Source organism: Halichoerus grypus, chromosome 1, assembly GCF_964656455.1.
Source record: "Halichoerus grypus chromosome 1, mHalGry1.hap1.1, whole genome shotgun sequence".
NCBI classification, from domain to species: domain Eukaryota; kingdom Metazoa; phylum Chordata; class Mammalia; order Carnivora; family Phocidae; genus Halichoerus; species Halichoerus grypus.
In genome coordinates, this window is record NC_135712.1 from 39366518 (window position 1) to 39390442 (window position 23925).

At 39.6% G+C, this 23925-nt stretch overlaps 1 protein-coding gene across 6 annotated transcripts in view; it reads right to left on the reverse strand.

The window, feature by feature from the left end:
* VGLL3 (vestigial like family member 3) overlaps positions 1-7364 on the reverse strand; it is a 49640-nt gene extending 42276 nt beyond the window's left edge. Inside the window, exon 1 of one of the 6 annotated variants that reach the window (XM_036075010.2) lies at positions 6686-7301. In XM_036075010.2, the coding sequence (XP_035930903.1) occupies positions 6686-6811 (126 nt within the window). In that variant the 5' untranslated portion in view covers positions 6812-7301. Of the gene's footprint in view, positions 1-6352; positions 6378-6685 lie in introns of those variants that run through there. The other 5 variants (XM_078059756.1, XM_078059716.1, XM_078059680.1 and 2 more) reach the window with 5 other exon arrangements.
* Positions 7365-23925: the final 16561 nt, after the last annotated feature.

Below are 23925 nucleotides of genomic sequence, written 5' to 3' on the forward strand. Positions count from 1 at the left end.
TTCTTAACAGTCGGGAGGAACAAACCAAAAATAATACTAACTCGATCTGCTATTTTTGAGCACACTTGCCTCTCAATGATTCTGGTCATTATCAAAAATCAAACTCATCCCCTCCAAGGATGAAAACTTCCCAGTTTTGAGGATGTTCCAAAAAAATGTGCCACATACTTAGAGAGAATTTCAAAATTTGCATTCCCAAAATATTTTAAGCAATGATCACATCATAAGGGTATGTGTTCTCTCTCAAACTGACTACTTTGAATGAAACAAGTTTCCAAGATGTGAATGTCTGATATGTCTTTATAATCCTATTACTAGACATAGGGTATGACTTCATTTTTAAAAATTCATCTGTTATTCATCAAATCGCCAATTAATTCTTCTTTTCTATCAGTAATTGTGCAAAGACATGGAGCCACAAAGATGAAAGTCATAGCCCATCGTTAAACTCAAGCTGCTCATAGTTAGTTGGAAGGCCAATGGTAAATAAAGAGAACCTCACAGTTTATCCCTATGGCTAATTGTCCAATTTCTCCAAGGAGCTAATACTTAAAAATTTTAAAATAGGAAAAGCAAGAAGGTAACATTAGGTAAATTATTGTTTCCTTGTTTCCAAAGAAGTCCAGACGGGAAGGGACCACGATAGAAAGAGAATGGGAATAGGAATGAGGATTTGACCAAAATGAGTCCATGAGTCTGGGTAAAGTCACCAAACCATCTGGCCTTCAGCTTCCTCTTCTGAAAATGAGGAATTTTGAGACTTGATTATATCAGAGGTCTCATCCAACTCTATATCCTAATAAGCAACATGCTAGAGCTCTAGACAAATTCACACTTAATTTTGTTTCTTACGTTGGCCGCCTCTTCTGATTTTGCAGGACACCAGCCAAAAATACCCTACAGACCATCGAAGACTAATTCATTCCTAGAGACGGGTCATCTAGCCCAATTCCTAAGAGTTACCTTTGGTATCTCCTTTATCTATCTTCATAGTAACAAGAAAGGATGCATCCTTCAACCACCTCGCCCTTCGCTCTACCCACCAAGGACAAGTGTTTTGGCAGACTAAAACATTAGAGTTCTAAGAGAAAAGGACACCTGTTTACTTTAGGTCATTCTTCCTTTCTTTTCTTCCTTTTTTTTCCCCTCTACTAAAGCACAAGATGAATGAAAAATAGTTCGGTTACCCCAGGTCAGACCACACTTTTAAATTATTGGCATAAATCTGGTATCCACTGAGATATCTATAAATATGGCATATATGACTCATTTTTAGCAGCAGATGTTTGGGTCTACTGGTTCAAGGCACTGTCGGGCCTTCCTAAATGAATAGTTAAAGCAGAAAACCAGCTGCTTAAAGAGGTGCTTTTTGAAGGATTTGGGGCAGAGTTTTGCCCAAAATTATTTCCTTCACTGTGTCTGCCAGAACCTGAAATTCAAGTATCAGACAGCTTTTGTTTCTTAAATGAAAATATTTTTCTGGAGATAATACCTTAAATTATTATCTATTACTGGATGAATTAGTTTGGGATTTTTTTTAAAAAAGCTAGCTGGAAACAGGGCCTATGGGAATGGGATCCAACTTCACCACCCAAGTTTTAGAATGACAGACAGGAAGTCTGATGCACAAGTTTGCTTTAGGCTCTGCCCTGAGCATCCTGAGCCTAATATTTTTAGTCTCATCGAACATTCCCTTTGCACAGAAGGGTAACAAGACAGAAATATATATACTACCCAAAGGGATCAGCTCAGCATCTTTGCTGCAATAGCCCAGAGTCACTGTGCACAATGGCAAGCTTCTACCCTCTGAACACCCTTATTTCCTTTGGTGTGGCACATGTCCCTGCCATTCCCAACTTCATGGGATGGGAGACTTTATTAAGTGCGAGGTGAACTAGAACTTCCTTGCATTTGTCCAAAACAAAGAGTGTCTTCTTGTCCTGGCATTTGGTTTCCTGGTGAACATATCTCCACCATGCATGATTTTACTGATTCCAAGCCTTCCCTTTCTATCGTTATTGTAATCTCTCTTCTGGTTGACTGCCAGAGACAACAGTTTAGTTTAGTTATTTTAAAGTTTAATTTTTTTTTTCTCCAGCTCTGAATTTTCTGGCTGGAAAGTTATTGGGAGCATAAAACTCTGGGGCACTTTAAGCTTCTAAGTCTCTGCAGTCAAGTTAATTTGTGTAGTGTGGAATTATAGGGGCTGTTCTTTCTCAAAGAAGTCCTGTATGAATTCTTATAAGTCCACTTAAGTCCTTGCTTACAGTTGCAAGAAAATTGGATCCTCCACCTTAAATAAGTTGGCTGTATATTGAGACTATTTAGGATATAATTGTGTTCTTTCCGTTTAATGAATCTAAACTTACATTGGAATAACAGTAATATATGAGGCACTTAAAGCTGACTGTTAATACCACTTCCTGAAGATTATTTTAAAATAAATAAACGTTCATTTGCTAAGTGGATATTCTGCCTCATCAACGAAGGATGCAGAATGGATAGCAAAAGTCATTAGCATAATACAAATGCTTTCAAAAGGACTTTGGAATGCCTAAACTAAAAAAGTACACTACCAAGGACTTGGAAAGAATTTCAAGCTCCAAGGCCAAAGAATCTACTGCATATTAATCTTCTTTATCAAAAAGTTGATTTGGAGCACTAAAGACAAAAATAAGCCTATTGTGCAATAGCAAAAAGAAAAAAAAAAAGGAAAAAGCTTCGGAGACTGCATGGCATGGTGGAAAGATGCTACGTTGGGGAGCATGGCTTCTGATGGTCCTAATTTTGTCACCAATTAGCTTTGAAATCTTTGGCTAGCCACTTCAGCCCTGTGAGCATCCATTCTCCCATTTGCAAAAGGAGGGATTGAAGTATGTTTTTTCAGGGTGTTTATTAGAGAGCATTTTATGACCTAACCAAGGCGCCAAAGTCCAGAGAAATAGTTTGGAAAAAACAAACAAACAAACAAACTCCTTACAAACTTATAACTGAAGTTCTGCCTCCTAGGAGCACTTAATTCTTTTAGGTGAAAGCATGCAGGCAGATTCGCCCAGCTGTCCCCCTTGAAGAGGACTGAGTAAATATGCTCTAACTTATATGAAACCCGGAGTGTAATTGTTAAAAGCCCCTATGCACAATTAGAAAACTGGCGATCTTTTTTTCTTTTTTTTTTCTGCTTTCACCACCTCATCTATAAACAACACGATTCTGAAAGCTTTACGTAATTTTCTAGTGTTGACATTATGAGTAAATGGAGGGGGGAGGCAGATTTAGACAATAACAGACTGTCTACATTGAAGATGAGAAGTCCCCCAGGTATGAAGGGAATCTATGATTTCATGTCATTTCCCTCAATTTTTCCTGACACATATTTGGAAATTTGTTTTTCTTAGTTCCTACTGTCACTGTTAGAATGCAAGCACATTCCTTTCTGGACACGTTCTGCAGTGTCATCATGCCTCCGGAGCATGGGCTGAGAGACTGAGTCAAGAGTTCTCTTGAGGAGATGTTAAAGAGATGGTGGGCATGTGGACCAGGGAGCTTAGCATCTCTCAGCAAATCCTGGCTGGATAAAGCACACTGGAAGATTTACTCACAGCCAAGCAACTTCTAGGAATTAATGTCAGGGACTATAAAATTTACTCTGCAGACATATTTACAAATTATTTTGATTCACATAGTGCCGCCCGATATATATGCAGTTAACTGTGTTTTTAAGACACCAACCTATTACCCACGTACAATGCATAATATGCCTGACGAAAATCTGAACTTAAAATTTCAAGTGCACATCCGTGTTTTTAAGGATAAAGCAGAGTACACATGCCTGGAGGATGATATTCTATTATTTCAAAAATAATTTTCAGCTATATGATCATACATGGAGAGGAAAAATACACCTTTGGATAAAATCCATCATAATAGACCATTATGCTATACTAACTTACAAGGACTTCTGAGCTATATGGATTTGAGGGCTCAAAGATACACCACGACAACTGATTACAGAAGCAATACAAAGCTGAAAAGCTTTTTTTTTTTCTCTAACATTGTATCAATGACCGTGAAACTTTCTTTATAACTCTATCACTTTTTCTGCTTTTCTTTTTTTGTGCTCAACAAATCAATTTTTCAAATGCAGTAGGAGTGGTAGCCTTTATTTTTGTCTCCCAGGCAAGATGCTATTAGGGGTCACTTCCCATGGACGGAGAAAACAATCTTCATGGATAATAATGATAAAACCTTATGGAATGTAAAAACAACCAAAATATGTATTCTCGGATGACTGCATTAGGGCCAGCCAAGTCAATATTAGTCCCACTTCACCCACGCACCGCATAGTCTAAAAATGCTGTCAGCCTGATAAGAATTTCCTGATTTACTTTTTTCCAATAGAAAATATAGGTCATCAAAATAAACTCCTGACAGTAAAAGAACAGTAGTTACACTATCAAGTCTCTTTATTTCGCTAGCCAGTTATAGTCAATTTCTTTACTTAACAACATCAGAAAAAGTAACCTCCAACAAGCCATTTTAGTCAAAGTAACATGAAAATTTCCAAGCACACCTCTCAGCTAAGTTCTTAAAGTCGACTCAGCCAATTATCTACTTGAACGATACCTACGGAACCCTATAGTGTAGTGAAGGTGACATTTACTAATATGTGCAACTTGTCAATGTGGACAATTCAGGTGAAAAGAAACCTCATTCTTCAGTTTGTTGATGGTCTCAGCAAAAGAATGATATTTGGGGATTGAGTTGCAGCACTATTACACAAGTTAGAGTACTAGAGTTATTTCTTCCTGAAAACTGAATTTTATGATCAGTAATTTATAATTTTTCTGATACTGAATTTTATTTTCTAGATCAAGAGTATTATAAGCCTAACCTCCACCACAGATTCATATATTAATGGAATTATTTTCACAGTTCTATAGAACAAAACCTTATTCATAACTTCTATAGTTCAAGTTATTTTTTAAGGGGAAAAATACTTTCCTGTATGCTTAGTAATTCTGAGTCTGTTGCTTGTCTACATTCCAATTGACAATTGAGAGCCTCCACAGTCTCTGAGATGGAGGAAAGGAAGGGAGGAAATAGGGTGGTTCATCTGGGACTGAGTGTTTATAAAACACATAAAAATGATATCCAGTATCTCTTTGCCTCACTTGCCTAATTTGTACCAATTGGTTTTCTCCATTACTTGTATCTTTTATATTTAAAATCAAAGAAAAGCAAACAGCATAACCAAAAGGTTTTAAATCTATCACCATTGATCACAAATTACAAAATGCTTTCCCATTCTCTTTCCTAAAAGTAATCTTGTTTTCAAATGCTAAAGCTCCTGAATATTAAAAAATAAATAAATAAATGATAGCAATAAAACGGGGTTCCTTTCTCTTTTGCCCTACTTGGTCCTGTTAAGCTTATATTGTTCTTCAGATAACTCTGGGGCATGTGCTCCAGAATCAGCTGAATTTTACAGTCCCTAAATTCTAAACTGAAGTTATGATTTCTTTCCAAAGAGTAGCCCTACAAATCTAGCAAAGAAACAGGTAAAGGGAATACAGAAATCAAAATTAATTATGTAAATTATAATAAAGAGCCAAACCCTCAAGACCACAATAAAACATATGGTTCCTAAGAAATTTTTAAAAACCCAATCAATAAATTCTGTGGATGGTAATTTCCGGAGTGCATAAATTGTATTTTTTAAATCTCACCAACTCAACCCTAATTCCCTAATTCCCAGAGTCTGAGGACCTTACTTTGGTACAAGCTAGTGCCACATACTCACATATGTGTTCTCTGTAGCACTAACTAAGGCCCGACACACATTCTGTTGGTGTCCAGAGAGGAATGTCCAGGGGTACCTAGTGCCAAATTCCCCACACCCTACTCTCCCTTCTAAAGGAACTGTATCATCTCCCTGGTTCCAGAACCCTTTTTATCCACAGCATTCTCGGTCACTCTCAGCTTGATGAAGACCCAGCATCCAGTGATCCAAGGTTACCTCTTGAGCGGGGAAACACTTCCACTAGGCTGAACTATAACATCTCTGTGCTTTGATGGAATTAAAAATGAATGAGGAAGTTTGGGATCAATTCCTGCCCTCTAAGTCACAGTCATAAGAAGACAGACTCTACAGAGAAGTTCTAGTAACATTTGACAGACGTTACACTAGACCTCTGTTCCAGAAAAGTTCCAGAAAGGTCATTCCATGAGCTCTCTGTCCAGGTAGCCTCCCCTATGTCGGCGACACATTTTATCCTCTTAATCAAGAGAACCCTGAAACACTCCACCTTTCCAAAGAAAACAAAATATTTGATTTAAAAGGAAGTTTACTCACATACTCCTAAGACAGATGCCCTTGGCGAGTGTCAGAGAACTGAGCCCAAAGAGCTAAGGTGGCTATGAGGAGCAGCCTCTGAGCTCCGGTGACAACAGCTCAATGAAGCCCCCAGCCAGGTAATGCCTCACACCGAATCCCCACCCGTCCACCAGGCTGCTTGTCCCTTCCCGAAGCCTTTTTTCCCTCTCTGCTCAAGGGCGCTCCCGCAGGTCCCAGAGCATCCTCCGCGCCACCCGTCCCGGCGGGACGTCGCCCGAGTCCCAGACAGATACTCTCGGTGCCCCTCGCCCCCGCCCCCGCCCCCGGCGGGCTGCCCGGTCGGTGACTCACCTGCTGGCCAGGTTGGGGCGCCGGGTGGTAGTAAGCTGTGGGGCAGGTTGCAGCTGCCACAGGGTTGGGCAGATACTGGGGCGCTCCATACGGCTGGGGGTGATACATCACCTCCGCACAACTCATGGCAGCCGGGGCAGCGGCGGCCCCCGAGCTGCCGCCGCCGCTCTACGCGCTCGGGCGATGGGCGCCGCCGCCACCGCTGCAGCTGCCTCCTCTGTCGCTGCTCCAGCTGCTACTGCGGCGAAGGCGGGTCCTCGGCGGCCGCGGGCTCCGCGCGGGGCGCGGGCTCGGGAGGGGTTGGCAATCAGTGGGGGCCCATGCGCGGGCACCTTCATCTTCAGCCCCTCCGAGTGTCCCCTTGCCTGCGCTTATATAGCGGCTCCGGGACGCAGCGGCCCGCCGCGCGGCGGGGGCATGACAGTGCCCGGCTCCGGCGAGGACAGCGGCGCCCACCGCAGCGCCAGCCGCAGCCGCAGCCCCGGCCGGGTTGGGCAGCCCTGGGGAGCCGGGGCTCTGGTTTGCATATACACAATGCAAGCCCGGGGCTCGTCCTATCACCGGAGCTCGCGCCTGGGCGAGGACCGGGAGGCGGGGGCAGAGGGAGGGGGGCGCTGGGGAGGAGGGGGAGCACTTCGCCGCTCCAGGCTCTGACGCCGAGCTCTGCAAAGTTCCTCCAACTCGGTCCGCGGCGGGCGGGTCGCCCAGCGGGGGACCCCGGGGAGGGCCGGCTGCGGATTGGAGCGAAGTTTGAAGCCCTCTCCGCCTTCCGGCAGTGGGATGACGGTGGGAGGGGAACGGTATGCGAGAGGCTCCGCGCCCTCGGAGCTCAGGCTTTCCACCCCGTCTCTGTCACCTGGCTGTCAGGGCGGGGGCTGCCCAACCCCAGGGAGCTTTTGGGGGGAACACCAAGGCAGAGGCCAGGGCTAAACGAAGGCCAAGTGTGCAAAGAGGTAAAACAGAACAGGCGCAAAATAAACTGGGATTAGCCTTTACGTTAAATATAACCATAAGTGAAAGTTAACTTTATTACAAGTGCGCACATGCCAAGAATGCAACACAGTTTTCTACCAGTGATCTCCGCTTTAAGTTTACACCTTCATGATAAGAAATTGTTGTGGGACGTCAACCTTTTCCGGCTCTTCCTGCCTGGTTTCCATGGAGTAATAGACAATAACAACTGATTAAACCTATTCAGCTATTAAAGGTTTATCTACTTGCAAGTGGCTTATAATCCTCTCCTCTTTGTAGGAATATAACTGTATTTTTATGTAATCAGGTAAAGTAGAAAAGAATTATAATTACTTTATAAATAAGCAAACTCTTTGAACTTTAACAAGTATCTCTCTCCCCTTCTATTTAGGGATTCTCTTTTATGACACAGAACAGTTTCTTTGTTTTCACAGAGACTACCCTTTGTCTGAGGAAAAGTCGATCTGGATGTCACATGCACTGATGTTGTTATGGATTGAATTGTGTTCCCCCAAAATTCATATGTTTGAAGTCTAACCCCCACTGTGACTGTGTTTGGAGACAGGGCCTATCGGGAAGGAATTAAGATTAAGTGAGGTCCCAACAGTGGGATCCTAATCTAGGACTGGTGTCCTTATAAAAGAGGAAGTGACACAGGATCCCTGTCTGCGCTGGCACAGAGGGAAGCCTTTGGGACAGCCAGTGAGAAAGTGCAGTCTGCAAGCCGGGAAGAAACTAGAAACTAACCTTGAGGGCAACCTGATATTGGACTTTTATTTATTTATTTTTTTAAGATTTTATTCATTCACTTGACAGAGAGAGAGCACAAGCAGGGGAAGGGGGAGAGGCAGGCTTTCTGCTGAGCAGGGATCCCCATGTGGGGCTCAGTCCCAGGACCCCAGGATCATGACCAGAGCCAAAGGCAGACGCTTAACTATCTGAGCGACCCAGGAGCCCCATATTGGACTTTTAGCCTCCAAAGATGTCAGAAAGTAAATTTCTGTTGTTCAAGGCACCCAGTCCTGTGGTTTTGTTATGGCAGCCCTAGCAGACTAATAGAGACGTACAGTATTAATATAATGCTAATCTTGATATGAATGTGTATGTGTGCATATATAACTACACAGACACATTTACATAAATACATATATATTCACACATATACACACTTATACACTCAAATACATGAACTATAGTAATTGACAGGAACTCTTTGCTACTCCTAACAACTCCTATTCACTCATTCATTCTTTCATCCATTGAATATTAAAAGTATATTTATTAAGGGCTTTTTGTAATGAAGAAGTATTCCTATCAATAAGACATATATGAACTTATTTGAAATGTTGTCATTGTCTTTTCACAAACTGACATCCTCTGGTCATCCTTTCCTGTGTTCCAGATTCACCTATTTGGCTTCTATCTAGATGGTTCCATATAGATGTTCCATAGGGACCTCAGTCATGACAGCACTAATATTTTCCCACAGCCCCAACCTGAGTCCACTCGATCCCAACTTTACACTTCTACTGACTCTCTTCCCTCATCTATTTATCTCTGCTGCTATAACCCTTAGTTCACACAGCATCTTTCACCCAGACTCCTGAAGGAGGCTTCTACCTGATTTCCAGGCCCCAAGTAGAACCCTCTTCTGATCCATTCTTCACACAATTTATCTCTTACTGTTTTCTGTCCCAGCCACTGCAAATCCAACAGAGTAATAATGTTTTGTCCCTCTTTAAAAAAGAACTTTTACAATAGCTCCCCACAATCCCAACTCTTTAACCTTCAAATTCTGGTCCCTGCCTATGTCACCATCTTCTGTAACTGTCCATTCAGCCACGTGAATTGAGACCTCCCTTTCCAGGAAAGAGCATGGTGTCTCCTATGACCTTCCCTTTTTATGTGTGACCAGAACTTCTGCACCAAAACACTCTACCTTTTTCACTTGCTAATTCCTTTTTGTTCTTTAGAGGATCATCTTCCAAAACGTCCACTGAAGACCAGCTTTGACACCTCTACTCTCGGCAATGCCAGCACCCTATGAATCTTGCTCTAACCATACCAATTACGTGATTTGAAATTGTCTATTTGCTTTTTCCCCCCAACATGACCATGGCCACTTGAGAACAGGGACTGTGATTTTTTATCTGTGAATCTCAATCATAAATGCCTGGCTTAATAAGCATTCATTGAATAAAGTATTTTAAAAAGGAGAAAAAATTCTTCAAGGAGCTTACAAATTCATGGAGGATCTAAGCACATCAGTGAAGGTCAGAACATGGAACATGGTTTTAGATCCTGTATCAGGATTTCTACTGTATGTTATTTTTTTTTCAAAGATTTTATTTATTTATTTGACAGAGAGAGAAAGAGAGACAGCGAGAGAGGGAACACAAGCAGAGGGAGTGAGAGAGGGAGAAGCAGGCTTCCTGAGGAACAGGGAGCCCGATGCGGGGCTCGATCCCAGCACCCTGGGATCATGACCTGAGCCGAAGGCAGATGCTTAACGACTGAGCCACCCAGGCACCCCTCTACTGTATGTTAGAATGAGAAGATCTCTTGCGATACGAGAAACTTTTAGACCTGGAGTGGAATGTGACTAAATTAGGCCAAAAAGTTAGTTTGCAAGGGTACCCTTTCCTCTAGAGCAAGCCTCCTATTTTAAACTCTTAACACTTCCAACTGTATCTTCAAATAACTTAATTATCTGTAACTCATTGTTTTTAATATAATTACACGTTCAATATATCTCCTCCACTAGATTTGCAGAGAGCATTTATATCTTGTATATTTAACATTTAGAAGATGTTCAGTATATATCTGTTGACTTAGAAAATAAAGCCAAAAGTAAATCCAAAATATCCATACCTGCAATTTCTGTATCTTCCTTGTTCCCCATATGGCCTTTAGTATGTTGCAAATATTTATTATATGACAAACATGTAGTACTTGGATATTAATAAGCCACGGACTCAAAAGTCTAGAGGTGCTTGGCAAAATCTTTCTATAATGAAGTATCTTTGTTTTGATACCTTCCTTCATTTCTAAATTGTACTGATGGGGAAAAAAATGAGAGACTAATGAAAAATTCTGCCCAGAATTAGAATCTAGAAGAAGTAGGGACTGGACAGAGAGGGAGGATAACTTGTCAAGGGCTGGAGTCTTTGTTTGCTCATTAATAGAACGTAAGATAATTCCTGTCAGGAACGTACCTGACTTCCCAGGTAGATGTTCAGGGTTTTAGAGTAGAAAAGAATCAGAAAGATCATCTAGTCTAAAACATCTTTCAGTGATAAGCAAACACGTGGTCTGATTCACGTCTCCTACAGAATTGGAGGCACACTAAAAGCAAAATCCCAAGTCTCTTGATTCTTGGTTCCATTCTCTCCCTATCACCCCATGCTAAGGCTATATAAACAAGCTCATATGTATATTTATATGTATACATACCGTATCTATTCATGCCTATATATACACACACACACATATGTATATATGCATGCATATTCATATGTATCCATTTAAACATATACATACATGAAAGAAAGAAGAGGTTTTAGATTAGATCGTTCTTTGGTCATCTTGGAGTTTCAGAAAGGGGTGGGGAAGAAAAAATGTAGGCCAATTGCATTTAACAGTAGTGAGTCACACAGATCAGAGAATGTGATCTGATCACTAGTGTACTTGTTGTCATGTCTATTATGTGGAGGTGTCACAATTACTTGGAATAAAATAATAATGAAATGGAACTTGATTATTTGTACTTTGAGCTAAAGTTCCTGAAATTTTACCCTTTTATCCTTTCTTTTCCTTCTCTCAAACTGTCCCACCTCCCTTCTGGTTCAGCTCTGATGTGGAACTAGATCTTACCCATTGGTGTTTAACCTCTTACTCTTTTCTGTTCCAGCCACTGCAGTTCCAAAAGAATACCAAAATTACCTTAAATGTTCCCAATGCTTCTGAGCCAGGGGTTTATAGTCACTGTATTTTTGGCCCCAATCACCAATTTCCTAGAATGTTCCCGATTTTACAACTGGGATTTGGTGACATGAAATCCCCAAACCAGCTTTATTTAGAGGGGTAACATGAAGTGGGTTTTCCCAATATCTCTTGGGATAAGATAAGGCAAAAAGGAAAGCAGCTTTTATTTTTTTGAGTGATGACAGCCAGACTAGTCTTTAACTTGGGGAACCAGTGTAAGAAAACATATAGAATCTGCAATACACACACGTGAATTCCTCAACCTGTGTATCTAAACCCTCCTCTCAGTCCACCAAATAGCTGATTCTTGACCCACCCTCTGGCCTAAGCTGAGCCTCCTAATAATGCAGCCCCTTCTAGGAATCATGGCTCATAGGAAATAGGCTTGGGTCATCTGCACAAGGATTTCCCGGGTGTTAAGTACAGAAACATGGTGGTTCTAGGCAGAATAATGCTTCCCCAGCCCCCAAAGATGCTATACTTTAATCCCTAGAATTTACGAACATGCTTATTTCACATAGCAAAAGGGAGCTAAGATTGCTGATGGAATGAAGGCTACCAATGAGTAGATTTTAAGACAGGAAAATTATCCTGGATTATCTGAGTGGGCCCAGTGTAATCACAAGGGTCTTTTTAAGAAGAAGTCAGAAGGCAGAAAAGTCTGTGTCCCGTTGATCTGAAGTGAGAAAGATTCTATGGGCCATTGACAACTGTGAAAATGAAAGGGAGTAACGAGCCAAGGAACACAGGCAGCCTCTAGAAGCTGCAAAAGGCAAGACAGGGGCCCTAAAGCCAGAAGGAACACAGCCTTGCCTACATCATTTTGGACTTCTGACCTCCAGAGTTGTAAGATAATAAATTTGCATAGTTTTAAGTCACTGAGTTTGTGGCAATTTGTTACAGCAGCAATTGGAAACTAATATAATAGTTTAATGGGGAAGGAGGAACTAGAAGGAAGGGCTTTTGGTGAGCATGTCCCCTTCGCCCTACAGATTCCTATGAGGAGAGGCATAATTAGGAAGAGGGCCAGTGGGGAGTACCCTGGATCTAGGGGGTGGTGCCAGTAATACCAGTGGAATGGTTATAAAAACAGAAGGTCAAAACTCACATGTAAAGCAATAAGCCATTTTATTCAGTTGTCCTTTAGGATCACCTACCTTAAATGGGCCTTCCTCAATGCTCAGCAACTTCACATGTTTCTCTAGCATGCTTACCCATGTCCTCTTGCAACTCTTACCTCCTATCCTCTCCATCAATCTCAAATCCCTCAAATTCACTTTCTCCATGTTCTCCCTTTCCATTCCCTTATTGACTCCACTTGCAATCAGATTTCTATCTCATCACCCCACCAAAATTTATTAAAGTCCAGTAATGATCATGCTAACAAGCTCAAAGTTCATTTTTAAACTGCATCTTAATTGATGCTACATAAATTTTCACATCAAGGATTAATTACTCCTTAAAATTCTCTCTTCTCTTGACATCCTTCCATGACATCCCCCTGTCTTAATCTGTCTACTTACACTTTGGCTGTTCCTTCTCAGTTTCCTCTGCCAATACTTGCTTTGTCCTGGGCCTTTTTCTTATCTTACTCTATCCTCTCATCTTGAGAGATCTCATCCATCTTCAAATCACCTATATATGCAAATAACTCACAAAAATTAGCTTCCAACCCAGAGCATTCCTCAGAACCCAAGACTTACGGAGTGGAGATGTATCTTATATGGAGTTCTAAAGTCAATAAATAATGCAAATGAAACCATATGCAGCCCAGATCATTATTGAAAATTTCTTCAATATCCCACAAAATGTGGGGGTCTTTTTAAGAGTTCTGATCTAAACACCACAAGCCAACCATCCAGTCCTGTGAATTCAAGGACAATCTAGGATAGAAGACACGTGAGAGTTATGCATGGCACATGCCTCTTATGTTTTGCATTATTTCATTTGCTTTCAGCCTGGTAAGATTTGATGGGTGAGCTCGTAATAGCATGTTCTCTTTGTTGAGTATTTTAAAAACATCTATGTAAGAATTTCTTAGTGCTTCCTACAGGTATTATTTGTATCTGAGGTATTATTTGTATCTGAGTCAAGGTGGCACCTTTTTTTTTTTTCCTGATGGCTTTCAACATCTAGTAAAGTGGCCCCTTCTCTGATGTATTTACTCATCTTATAATGTCTTTAGGTTAGAGCACACAGTGCTAGTTATAGGTTGAAGACCTCACTTAGAGATTCTGAGGATAAATTTTCACTTATTTGCAATTAATAATGAGGCTATTTCTAATCCTTATAGTTTGCTTTGCTTACAGAAAGTGAGACTTTAAGTATCTCCGGTTGATCCGGCCTCGACACGTAGCAACTGGCATCACCTGCTTCCTAAGTTCGGACATGGGAGGTTTGCCACGACCCTCTCTTAGTACCTCTATATACCACTTAGGACATATTCCTGAGACAGTCAACATGCTCTCTTTGCAGAGGCTCGTTTTGTTTCGTTTTAATTAATTTTGCCTGGAATTGTAGGATTTCAGAGTACGCCTGATCTAGTGTATTTTATAGAGATTCAATAATAGAGGAATCGAAGTTGGGAAACAGTGAGAAGAGATGAAGAGATATCAAGATACTTCTTAGCCTGTATTAAAAAATCAGCAAAGTGTACGTATTGCATCATGAAATAGAATCATTTGTCCTCATGGAAGATAATGACAGACAGTTCATTGTGTACCTTGAGTTCCTTGTCTGTTTCTTTGCTGGTTTTCCTGGTAGTCGTGGTTGATCTGGGCTAATTTAACTACCTTGTCTCTGTCAGCCTCTGACAAGTGGAATACAATCACATGAAGTGTGGCCTGGGTGTGGGTACGGTTCTATCCATGGAAGGAACAAAGCTAAGTAAGCCATGGAGGATTAAACCCTTGATCTTGGCATCATTAACACTCTATCCTAACCCGTTGGGCTACCTAGCCACAGACAAAGACCAGTTGGACTAATAAATCACAACAGCCAGAACAATGTGGTTTGAATTTATTTCTCATTTTTAATACATTGTTTTATAATTTGATTTAAATATTGTAGGATTAATGAAGCCAAAGGCCCATGTTGCTGTCATTCCGAAGAGAGAAAGCAGAGGGGAAAAGTTATGCCACACAACTTCGCACGATCACTAGGCACACAATGACACCAAGGGCTGTGCTGTCCCTTCGTACAAGAGGTGTCAACCTGGCACATTGAGAGTAAATCACAAGTGTTGTAAGTAATTTATGTTTAATAAACACCAAAGAGGTTTTGCATTTAAGGAAACCTTCTTGGACCACTTTGAAGGCCCATAACTTTTATGAAACAAACAAACAAAATTACTCCACTTTTTGTTGTTTGTTTGGTTTTGCCAAATTTTCATGCACTGTGTTTGATGCAAAAATGAGGTATGCATGGTACTTCAAATCCTGAAAGTGATTTATTTGCATCCCAACAGCCTATTTCATTCTTATTATATAAAGAGATCGTTGGAGAGCTTATCTTAACATTATTATCCCGGTGGCTTTAGATGCCTGGAGTACATTCAAAATCCCACTTACTTCCAAGGCCCATTATAAGTAGCACCTCTTCTAGGAAGCATATCTTAACATTTTAAAATTGACTGCTTTTATACCATTATAATTTGTACTGTCTGCACCTTATATTTTGTGGCTTGATTGTATGTAATTATTATTATTGTTACTCTTTATTTTGCCCTGATCATTTCAGTTACCGTAATTGCCTCCCTTATGAAAAGATAAAGCAATAAATTCCATGGGGGAAACGGCAGAGTTAGATATTTCTTTGGTGACTCACACAGCACCAGAAGTAAGTACAGTGTAAGCCTGCTGTAGTTAATTTCAATTGAACAACTCACTCTGTGATCTATGAATGTTGTGGAATTGTTAATCTATAATGTTCCTGTTTTGGTCTCTTTCAATGCCAAATAGGAAGAACACGGACGCTAAGAATATATTATGTGAACTCTACCTAGAAAATATACGTTTCATTATTGTTTAGCCTAATTTTCAGTCCCTTCTTTGACAATAATGTCTTTAAACACTGTCTCTTTTTGTATTGCCTACAGAATAATGACAAAATGTTGGATGTGATGAGTATTTTCAATGCTTTTGAAAACACGTTTTTTTTTTTCATTTTCTAAGGATTTTAATGTGAGCAGTTTCTTTAATAGAGTATAACAGTAGTACAACTGAAAAACACAAAATCCATTGAGATTTCAGGAGATTCATATCATCTCCAGTGACAATAAACTATAGCCACTCATCCTACATAGGTTAGTGTCCAAAAAGATTACAAAATCAAGTCCACCCTGGTAGTATAGGTAGAGATAGATTCCCTAAAGTTATCCAACCATAACAGAAATTTGATCAGGATAAGGAAATAAAGTAGTAAAAGTAATAGTAGTGATAATAATAATGATAACAATAGTTAACCTTTACATAGTGCCTGCCATGTGCCTGGCACTTTATATATATTGACTCATTTAATTCTCATAAAAGCTTCATGAGGTAAACACAATAATTATCTCTATTATACAGATTAGGAAATCAAGGCATCAGGTAGTTCAATGATTTGCTCAACATTATTCACCCAGGTAATCTGGTTCCACAGTCCAGCTCTTTTTTTTTTTTTTTTTTTTTTTTTTTTTTTTAAGATTTATTTATTTATTTATTTGAGAGAGAGAGAGAGAGCACATGAGAGGGGGGAGGGTCAGAGGGAGAAGCAGACTCCCTGCTGAGCAGGGAGCCCGATGCGGGACTCGATCCCGGGACTCCAGGATCATGACCTGAGCCGAAGGCAGTCGCTCAACCAACTGAGCCACCCAGGCGCCCTACAGTCCAGCTCTTAACCAGTGTGCATACCATATCTCAAAAGGGATGTTGAAAAAAGTGGAATTTTGGCAATTCTGGATGATTTTACCTATTCTATCCTAGGAAGCCACAGTCTCTTGTCTACAACTTTTTCTTAGCAGTTGAACAAATAATATCATTTCTAATGTCTACAATGATGTTGTGTACTCTAGACAGCAGTGGTGTTCACCAGAGGGACAGAAGCATGGGTGACAACAACCTGTCCCCCACATACACCACCTTCCTGGAATCTCAAAAAGATAGAGACAGTAAAAGCAAACAAAATAAAAAAGTATCTTTATTGCCTTAATACTTGTTTCATTTTCTTGCTTATAATATCCAAATATAAATTCTGCTCATTTCTTAAAAGTGATTAACTGAGGGGCGCCTGGGTGGCTCAGTCGTTGAGCGTCTGCCTTCGGCTCAGGTCATGATCCCAGGGTCCTGGGATCAAGTCCCGCATCGGGATCCCTGCTCCGCGGGAAGCCTGCTTCTCCCTCTCCCACTCCCCCTGCTTGTGTTCCCTCTCTCGCTGTGTCTCTCTCTGTCAAATAAATAAATAAAATCCTTAAAAAAAGTGAATAACTGAAATAATGGTATGTCTGCTGCCAACTTTGTGGGATTAAATCTCATAAATTCTCAAGGACTGAACTATTTGTTTAGACTTTCCCTGGAAGCACACCATGTTCTTTATGGATAATAACAAATACTAAAAAAAAAAAAAAACAAAAAAAAAACCCTAAAAGAAATTTCAGAGCATTTGATAATCAGGTCATGACATCATCAATTTCAGATATGCTGAGAATATGAGGAACTTGATATGAACAGATGGGAGAGATAAAGAAATCTGGGAGCTATTCTGAGGCAGTGTGAGGTGCAATATTGAATATTAATTGTTGCTTCGAGCTCGGGAAATGTTCAAAAACTGGTCATTAACTACAGCACTGTTTCTCAAAGTGTGGTCTATAGTCCAGCGGAATTATTGTCTACAAACTTGTTAGAAGTAGAAAATCTCAGGCCCCAGCCCAAACCTGGGGCTGAATCTGAATCTACATTTTGATAAGATCTGCCAGGTGATTCTTATGCACATTAAAATTTGAGAAGCACTGAACAAGAGTGCCTCTCTATGCTCAATAACAACATGTTATATCAAACCACTTACATTTAACCTAGCATAATTTTAAGACCCACAACCAGCTGGTAGAAATAGACTAATGGTGATATATTTTTGACAATTTAAATATCACAAAACCATTTTGCAGGCATTTAGCTCACTTAATATCCTCATTCTGTTATGAGAAAGTCAGAATATGTTTTTTCATGATGACACTGTTGCTAAGAGGGAAGCTCTAAAGGGGCCAAATACATAGAGGTGGTAATTTACACTTAGATCTTCTAAATCCAAATCCAGGACCTTTCCCATTTGTAAGCAAACCATCTGCAGTTGTCAGAATATTTTTAGGTTGTGTCCTTGGAAATGCTGAAGAGTTGATAGTATTTTTCTAAACCACAACTTATTCCCTGTTAGAGCATTCAGTCTTCCATAAAGGCAGAAAAGGTAATCTCAGTCAAATACAGTAAACTCAGTCACTGACAGGTTTTCTCAACTTTTTCTGGGTACACTCATGATTTCAGGTTAAAGTGGACATTTCAGATTTTCCCCTTCTCCCGAAATGGTGTGAGGTTATGGGGCGGGGTGGGGGGGGGGTTCTGCTGTAGAGGGGAGGCCATGGTTTCTTCAGTTCTTGGTCTTGACTCCCCACAAAGCTGCCTCTTCCCATTTCCCATGCAATGGTGACGTTCTTGGGAGGGTGCTGCCCCTCAGCACGTCAGACAAAGGGCAGAGACACAGGTATTGTATCCTTTCAAATTTCATTTAGGACTGACTTTTATTGTTCCTCCTCCCTTTTCAGGACCAACTGGAAAGGTGAGGGTGAAAGGAAGAGGACAGGGTGCAGAAACCTGCTCTCCTCTGCCTCCCCCAGAGTCCAACTCTCCAGCTTCCTCTGTAACCCTTCCCTATTTCTTCCAGCCCAGAGAATTATTATCTCTTCAAAGGCAGGAAAAACTTGATCTTCAGGTATTCTTGTGTGGCTTTTTTTTTTTTTTAAAAGCTTAAAAGCCAGGAACTTTTTCTCTAGTTTCCATAGTTGCCACTCCCCCTTGAGGCAATGCCTGTGTGAGGTCTACTGGCCTAACTGGGGGAGAGGTGACAGGCTAACATGGAATGAGGTATGGCTGGCATCAGTTAATACTGAAAAATATCGTCCTTCCTGGTGTCCTATAATTCTCATGAGATAATACGTAAGGCCAGAGGTGTTGGATTCTCTAGAATTTAGATCACGGGAAATTAGGCTCACTTCATCTATGTTTGTCTGACAAATCGAAGGTACTGTATTCAGTTCTTAGTGGTTCTCTTTAAATGTTATTGACAATGTAAGGGATGACATAGGAAAATAATCAGCACGGGAAGGTATTTGAGAATGATTTCATGTGTGGCCTGATTATAGGAATTATGACCATTTAGCCTAGGAAAAATAAAGACTAAGGGGAAATAAATATTTGAATGTCTATCATATCATGTGGAAAAGAGTAAATATTTGTTGTGTTTTGCTCTAAGGGAAGACTTAGAATCAATGAATTAATTTTGAAAGAATCAAATTTTAGTTCAAATTAAGTACACCAGAGGCAATTCTGCCATTTTCATTTTACTCCTGCATAGAGTAACAGTATAGAAAAGCCCCAATTCTTGAGACATCACTTAGAAGAGAAAGCCACCAGGAAGGCAAGCTTCCTGACCCATATTGAATGATAATGTGAAAAAGAAATAAACTTTTTATTAAGTAATGTCATTCACTAATACCTTGTAGTTTTTATGTTATCACAGAATACTCTCTCCTAGCTTGATTAATACAGTAAGGAAGAACTTCCAAAGAAAGGAGTTCAGCAAAGGACAGAATTTCCCATGCAAAAGTACTACCCTATTTTGGAAATTGTTAAGCAGTAAAGAGTATACATATATTAACAAATGTATTCATAAATTATTTATACATTTATTAAGCTTTATATTTGGTGAGTGCATACACTGCCCCATTTAGTCTACCATGCCCTGGAGAAAAAGTGGTAGGCAAGATCAGCATGACCTCTCAGTATTGGCCAGCAGATTTGATTAGGTGATTCTCATGTTTGCTTCCCATTCTAATGTTTTTAGTGTCAATTTAATAAATGAGTAGAATATTGCTACCACCACATCCTACCGTATAATGTTCCTGTTGCTATAATATCTAGCTATCCTTATTTTTTCTATATACATGAGAAGAATATGTTTGTATATGTATATGTGCATTTTTGTGTTTAGACAGATATGCTTTTCATTTCTGATAATTCACCTAATGATTGTCAGGAATTGTGAAGAATTTGAGATTTTATCCAACTTGGAAGTTAACAAGTTAGCTTGGATGCTAGCAGAAGACAAAAGACTCCTGGATCAGAAACAAAGGACAGTTTATTATTCACAGCAATAGCTGCAGCCAAAATATCAGCATTTGCCTGAGTCTCAATTCCTACAAGGAGGAATGATGAGGTCCAGGTGACATATGCACATGTAATGGGTTACATTACAGAAAAGGAATCCCAAATTTAGAAAATGTCAGTCTTTCGGAATTGGTTGCAAGGAAGCCTGCCCACACTTTGTCCTAGAGAGAGGCATTAATTCTTTTATAATGGACAATAATGTCTCCCTCTGCTTTGGATGGGGACATATCTCTGTCTTCCAAGGTGGTTCTGTACATAAACATCTTTGAGAATAGAATCAGAACAAAAGCCTGTCAGTGCTTTTGCTCACAAGATACATTAGAGGTCCATATAGAATTGTCTTGTAATGAAACCCACTGGATTATAAGCTGCCATGAACCAGAACTAATCCTAATTTTTCATCACCATACTTTCAATTTCTAGCACAGTGCATGAGACTCAGTAAAAGGAGCTATCACTTACTGAGGTCTTATCACATGCCAGGACTTTTCAAACACTGCATGTGTTAACTTAATCCCAGCAACTACCGTATGATAGTTACAAATATTATCTGTACTTTACGTATGAGGAAGCTGATGCCAAAAATATTTAGCAACTCATTTAAGATATTCTAATAATAATAGTTAACTCAGCTAATAAGCAACTCAACTAATAAGTGATGGAACTTAAATAAGCATGTCTTGAAGTAGTGGATTGAATGAATGGATGGATAAATAAGTCTGGGACAGAAAAGTGTCTGCAAACATATGCATCAAATTATGTACCAGGTTGCAATTTTGAGTTTGAACCCGGTGCAGTTCTGTCCCGGACCTCACATACTACTAAAACCAGACTAAAATCAGAGGCTAATGCGTATTGTTATAGTATCTACTGATTTCTGTAACTGCAATCTGTTCAGAGACTCTGTGTGTAAGTCCGTACTGCAGCATGTCTAATTGAAGCTTTATTGTCTAGGTTTCATTTGCCTGACTTGGCGAAACTTCATGGTAAAAGACGAATTCTCTCTGAAAAAATATGAGAATTTATTTCATACTTATTGTTCTTAGCAGTATGTTCATTGGCAGAACATTAAAAACAAGTAGAACTGCTCGGCTTTATTAGCTGTGGAATAAATGTACAATGGAAAAACTAGCTCATGACTGAAACGCAGAAAAGTCATTTTTGTGCTATGTCGCTATCCCTGGATGTAGACAGGACTGTAGCTACACAAAGTACATACCACATTATGTCTTGATTTTTGTTTTTCAAAAAATGCAATCTGTTTATTTCTAATCTTCTTCTTTATAGAGTTCTCTCTTTTGTCCAGCTGTAAGCATAAATTGACATGTCCTGGGGTAGAAAGAGAATAAAAATATGTATTCCTGCATATCAACAGGATATATATGTGGACAGCATGGTGGAAAAGGGGAGGGAAATGTTCAGAAAATTAGGAAAAATGTACCTGTAATTCAATATTACAAAGTAGAATCATTGTCACATTAATTTGTATATTTTCTTCCAATATTTGCTTTAAGTATTCATCAATTAATTCACACAATATTTATCGAGCACCTACTATGTGCCAGATACAGTTTAAGATGCCAAGGATTTGGGGTATACAAAATGAAATAGACAACTATTCCTTCTGCACATTCTAGAAAGGGCTTTTTTAGATGGTATACATCAAATTTTGAAAACTACTTTTTAAACATATAAATAAATGTTTAAATGTTCCTCTTTGGTTTTTATAACCATAATCTTTAAGGACTGAATTATCTTCCCTGAATAGCTAATGACAAACTATTTTTGGGAGGTTGTTATAGTTTCTTGGTTTCTTTTTTCTCTTCTTTTGTTTTTTAGCAAATAACCCCATAAATGAACATTTTGACAGATCGATTTTTCCTCCATATTTTGTAGAAGTATATATATATTCTTTCGCACATATTTCCCCTGGACTTCTGCATGCTGCCTTTGGACCCTGTTCTGCTCTCGTTTTGTGCAAGGGTCACATTTAACATATTGACATTTCTGCCAACAGAATTGTCATTCAATGACTTCAGAGGTAGCAAAAAGTGATGCTTCTGAGATCTCCTTCATCCATAGCTGATAGTTGACATTTCAAGGTTAAAGTTCCATCTTTGTTCTCTTGTAAAATACACATACCACTATAATACTAATATTCTGCAAATCTATAATCATCCACACCTTTTTAAGAACAAATAAGAAGGCAGCCTTGACAGGGTAGAAGAAGGTGGCAGGAGGCCAATGGCGAACACTGTATCCTATGCATAAAAGGCAGGCAAGTAAATTTCTGTGTGTGTGCGTGTGTATGTTACTGCTTATTTCATCATTACTGCGAAGTACCTAGTATGGGATTACCTGCCATTAGAGAATTCTGTCCAAGTGTAAGCATGTGAGTAGTTGGCTGGGTAAAGGGAACAGGTGTAACTCTCATTAGCACAACATTTTTGTTGTCTGAAGTCAATAAATAGGAGTGATTTTTATATATCGTCAGACTGTTATAATGCTTAAGGGGAAGAAAAAGCTGGGAATGGGGTAGGCTCACAGATTGTTATAACTGTAACGTCAGTATAGTTATTTCATTTTCATCTTCAGATGAAGGACCTGAGAACAAAGAAACTGAGAAACTTGACCAAGTCATAAAAATAGTACAATATTTCTAATCTAGTATTCTTTCAGCTCTAGCTTGTTGCCTCCATACCAGGGTGAGCATTTGGACATTTTATAGTGGCTGTTGAAAAATTCTACAGTCTTTCATCTTTTTGGAGTAAAGAGGAAATCAGTAAATGCTTTTCTTTATTTTTTCCTTTTGACCTGGGATTTTAATATTTTTTTTCTAAACTGCTTCATGAATATACTTAATATAAATATGCAACAGGATGGGAAAAGAAGAGGAATAAAGGAAAACAGCAGAATGAAACAATTTAAAAGGAATGTGAATTAAGTCTTTCTTTAATTTGTAACAACATATAAAGCTTCAACTTGTGTTTTTGATATGAAAATTCAGAACATTGCATTACATTGACAGGAGTCATTCAATCTCTCCTTTAGGGGTCCTGCTTCCAGGGGTTAAAATGAAGCATCTCCCTTTCCTGGTTATAAGAATTAGGCCAGGCATGAATTTTAGGTTTCTTAAGGCAAAGTTCTGTCTGTCCTTAAGGCAAGCTAAATAATTGTTTTTAATGCTAATGGATTTTGGTTCTGTTCTAACAGATGATTATGCTCTTCTCCAAGAGTCTGATAGTCCTATTATGAGAGAAAAAAGGAGCAGAAAAACAATGTGTGTATTTATTTATGAGAGAGTGAAAGAGTTTGGGTGAAAATTCTTGGGGATACTGGGAAGTTGGGAAGACGCATTAGAGGAGTGCAGAAACCAAAGGTCAAATGCCTCTAAGCATGGTCTTCTAAGTGGATCTGCTTTCAGAAATTCCTGGAGCAAGGATGTAGGGACAAAGACCTAAAGGAAGGCTAGTCTAATACTCAGGAGCTATGCTAGACAAGGAACCCACCTTCAGCCATCTGTCATCATTACATGATGGAAATGCCTCCCTTGCCTGTTGTCAACTTAAGCTTGGAGTGATTGAGAGCAATGATGCACACATCACTCCAGTCTTCCCAGGTAACCTTATTTGATTGTTCCATGAGGTTGACTGCCCACATATTCCCAGGGTATCCGTATGCTGATGGATTATAAATCATTTATTACTGAGAAGAAACGTGAGTCTGTATTTGCGGGCAGAATGGAACATACCAAACAGGACTGGAGGCCCTTAAATATATTTCATTACTCACTTTTTGTGAAAGTTGATCTTTTTTTTTTGCTATTGATTTTTTTGGGAGGATAGATGAATATTTGGATAAAAGTATATA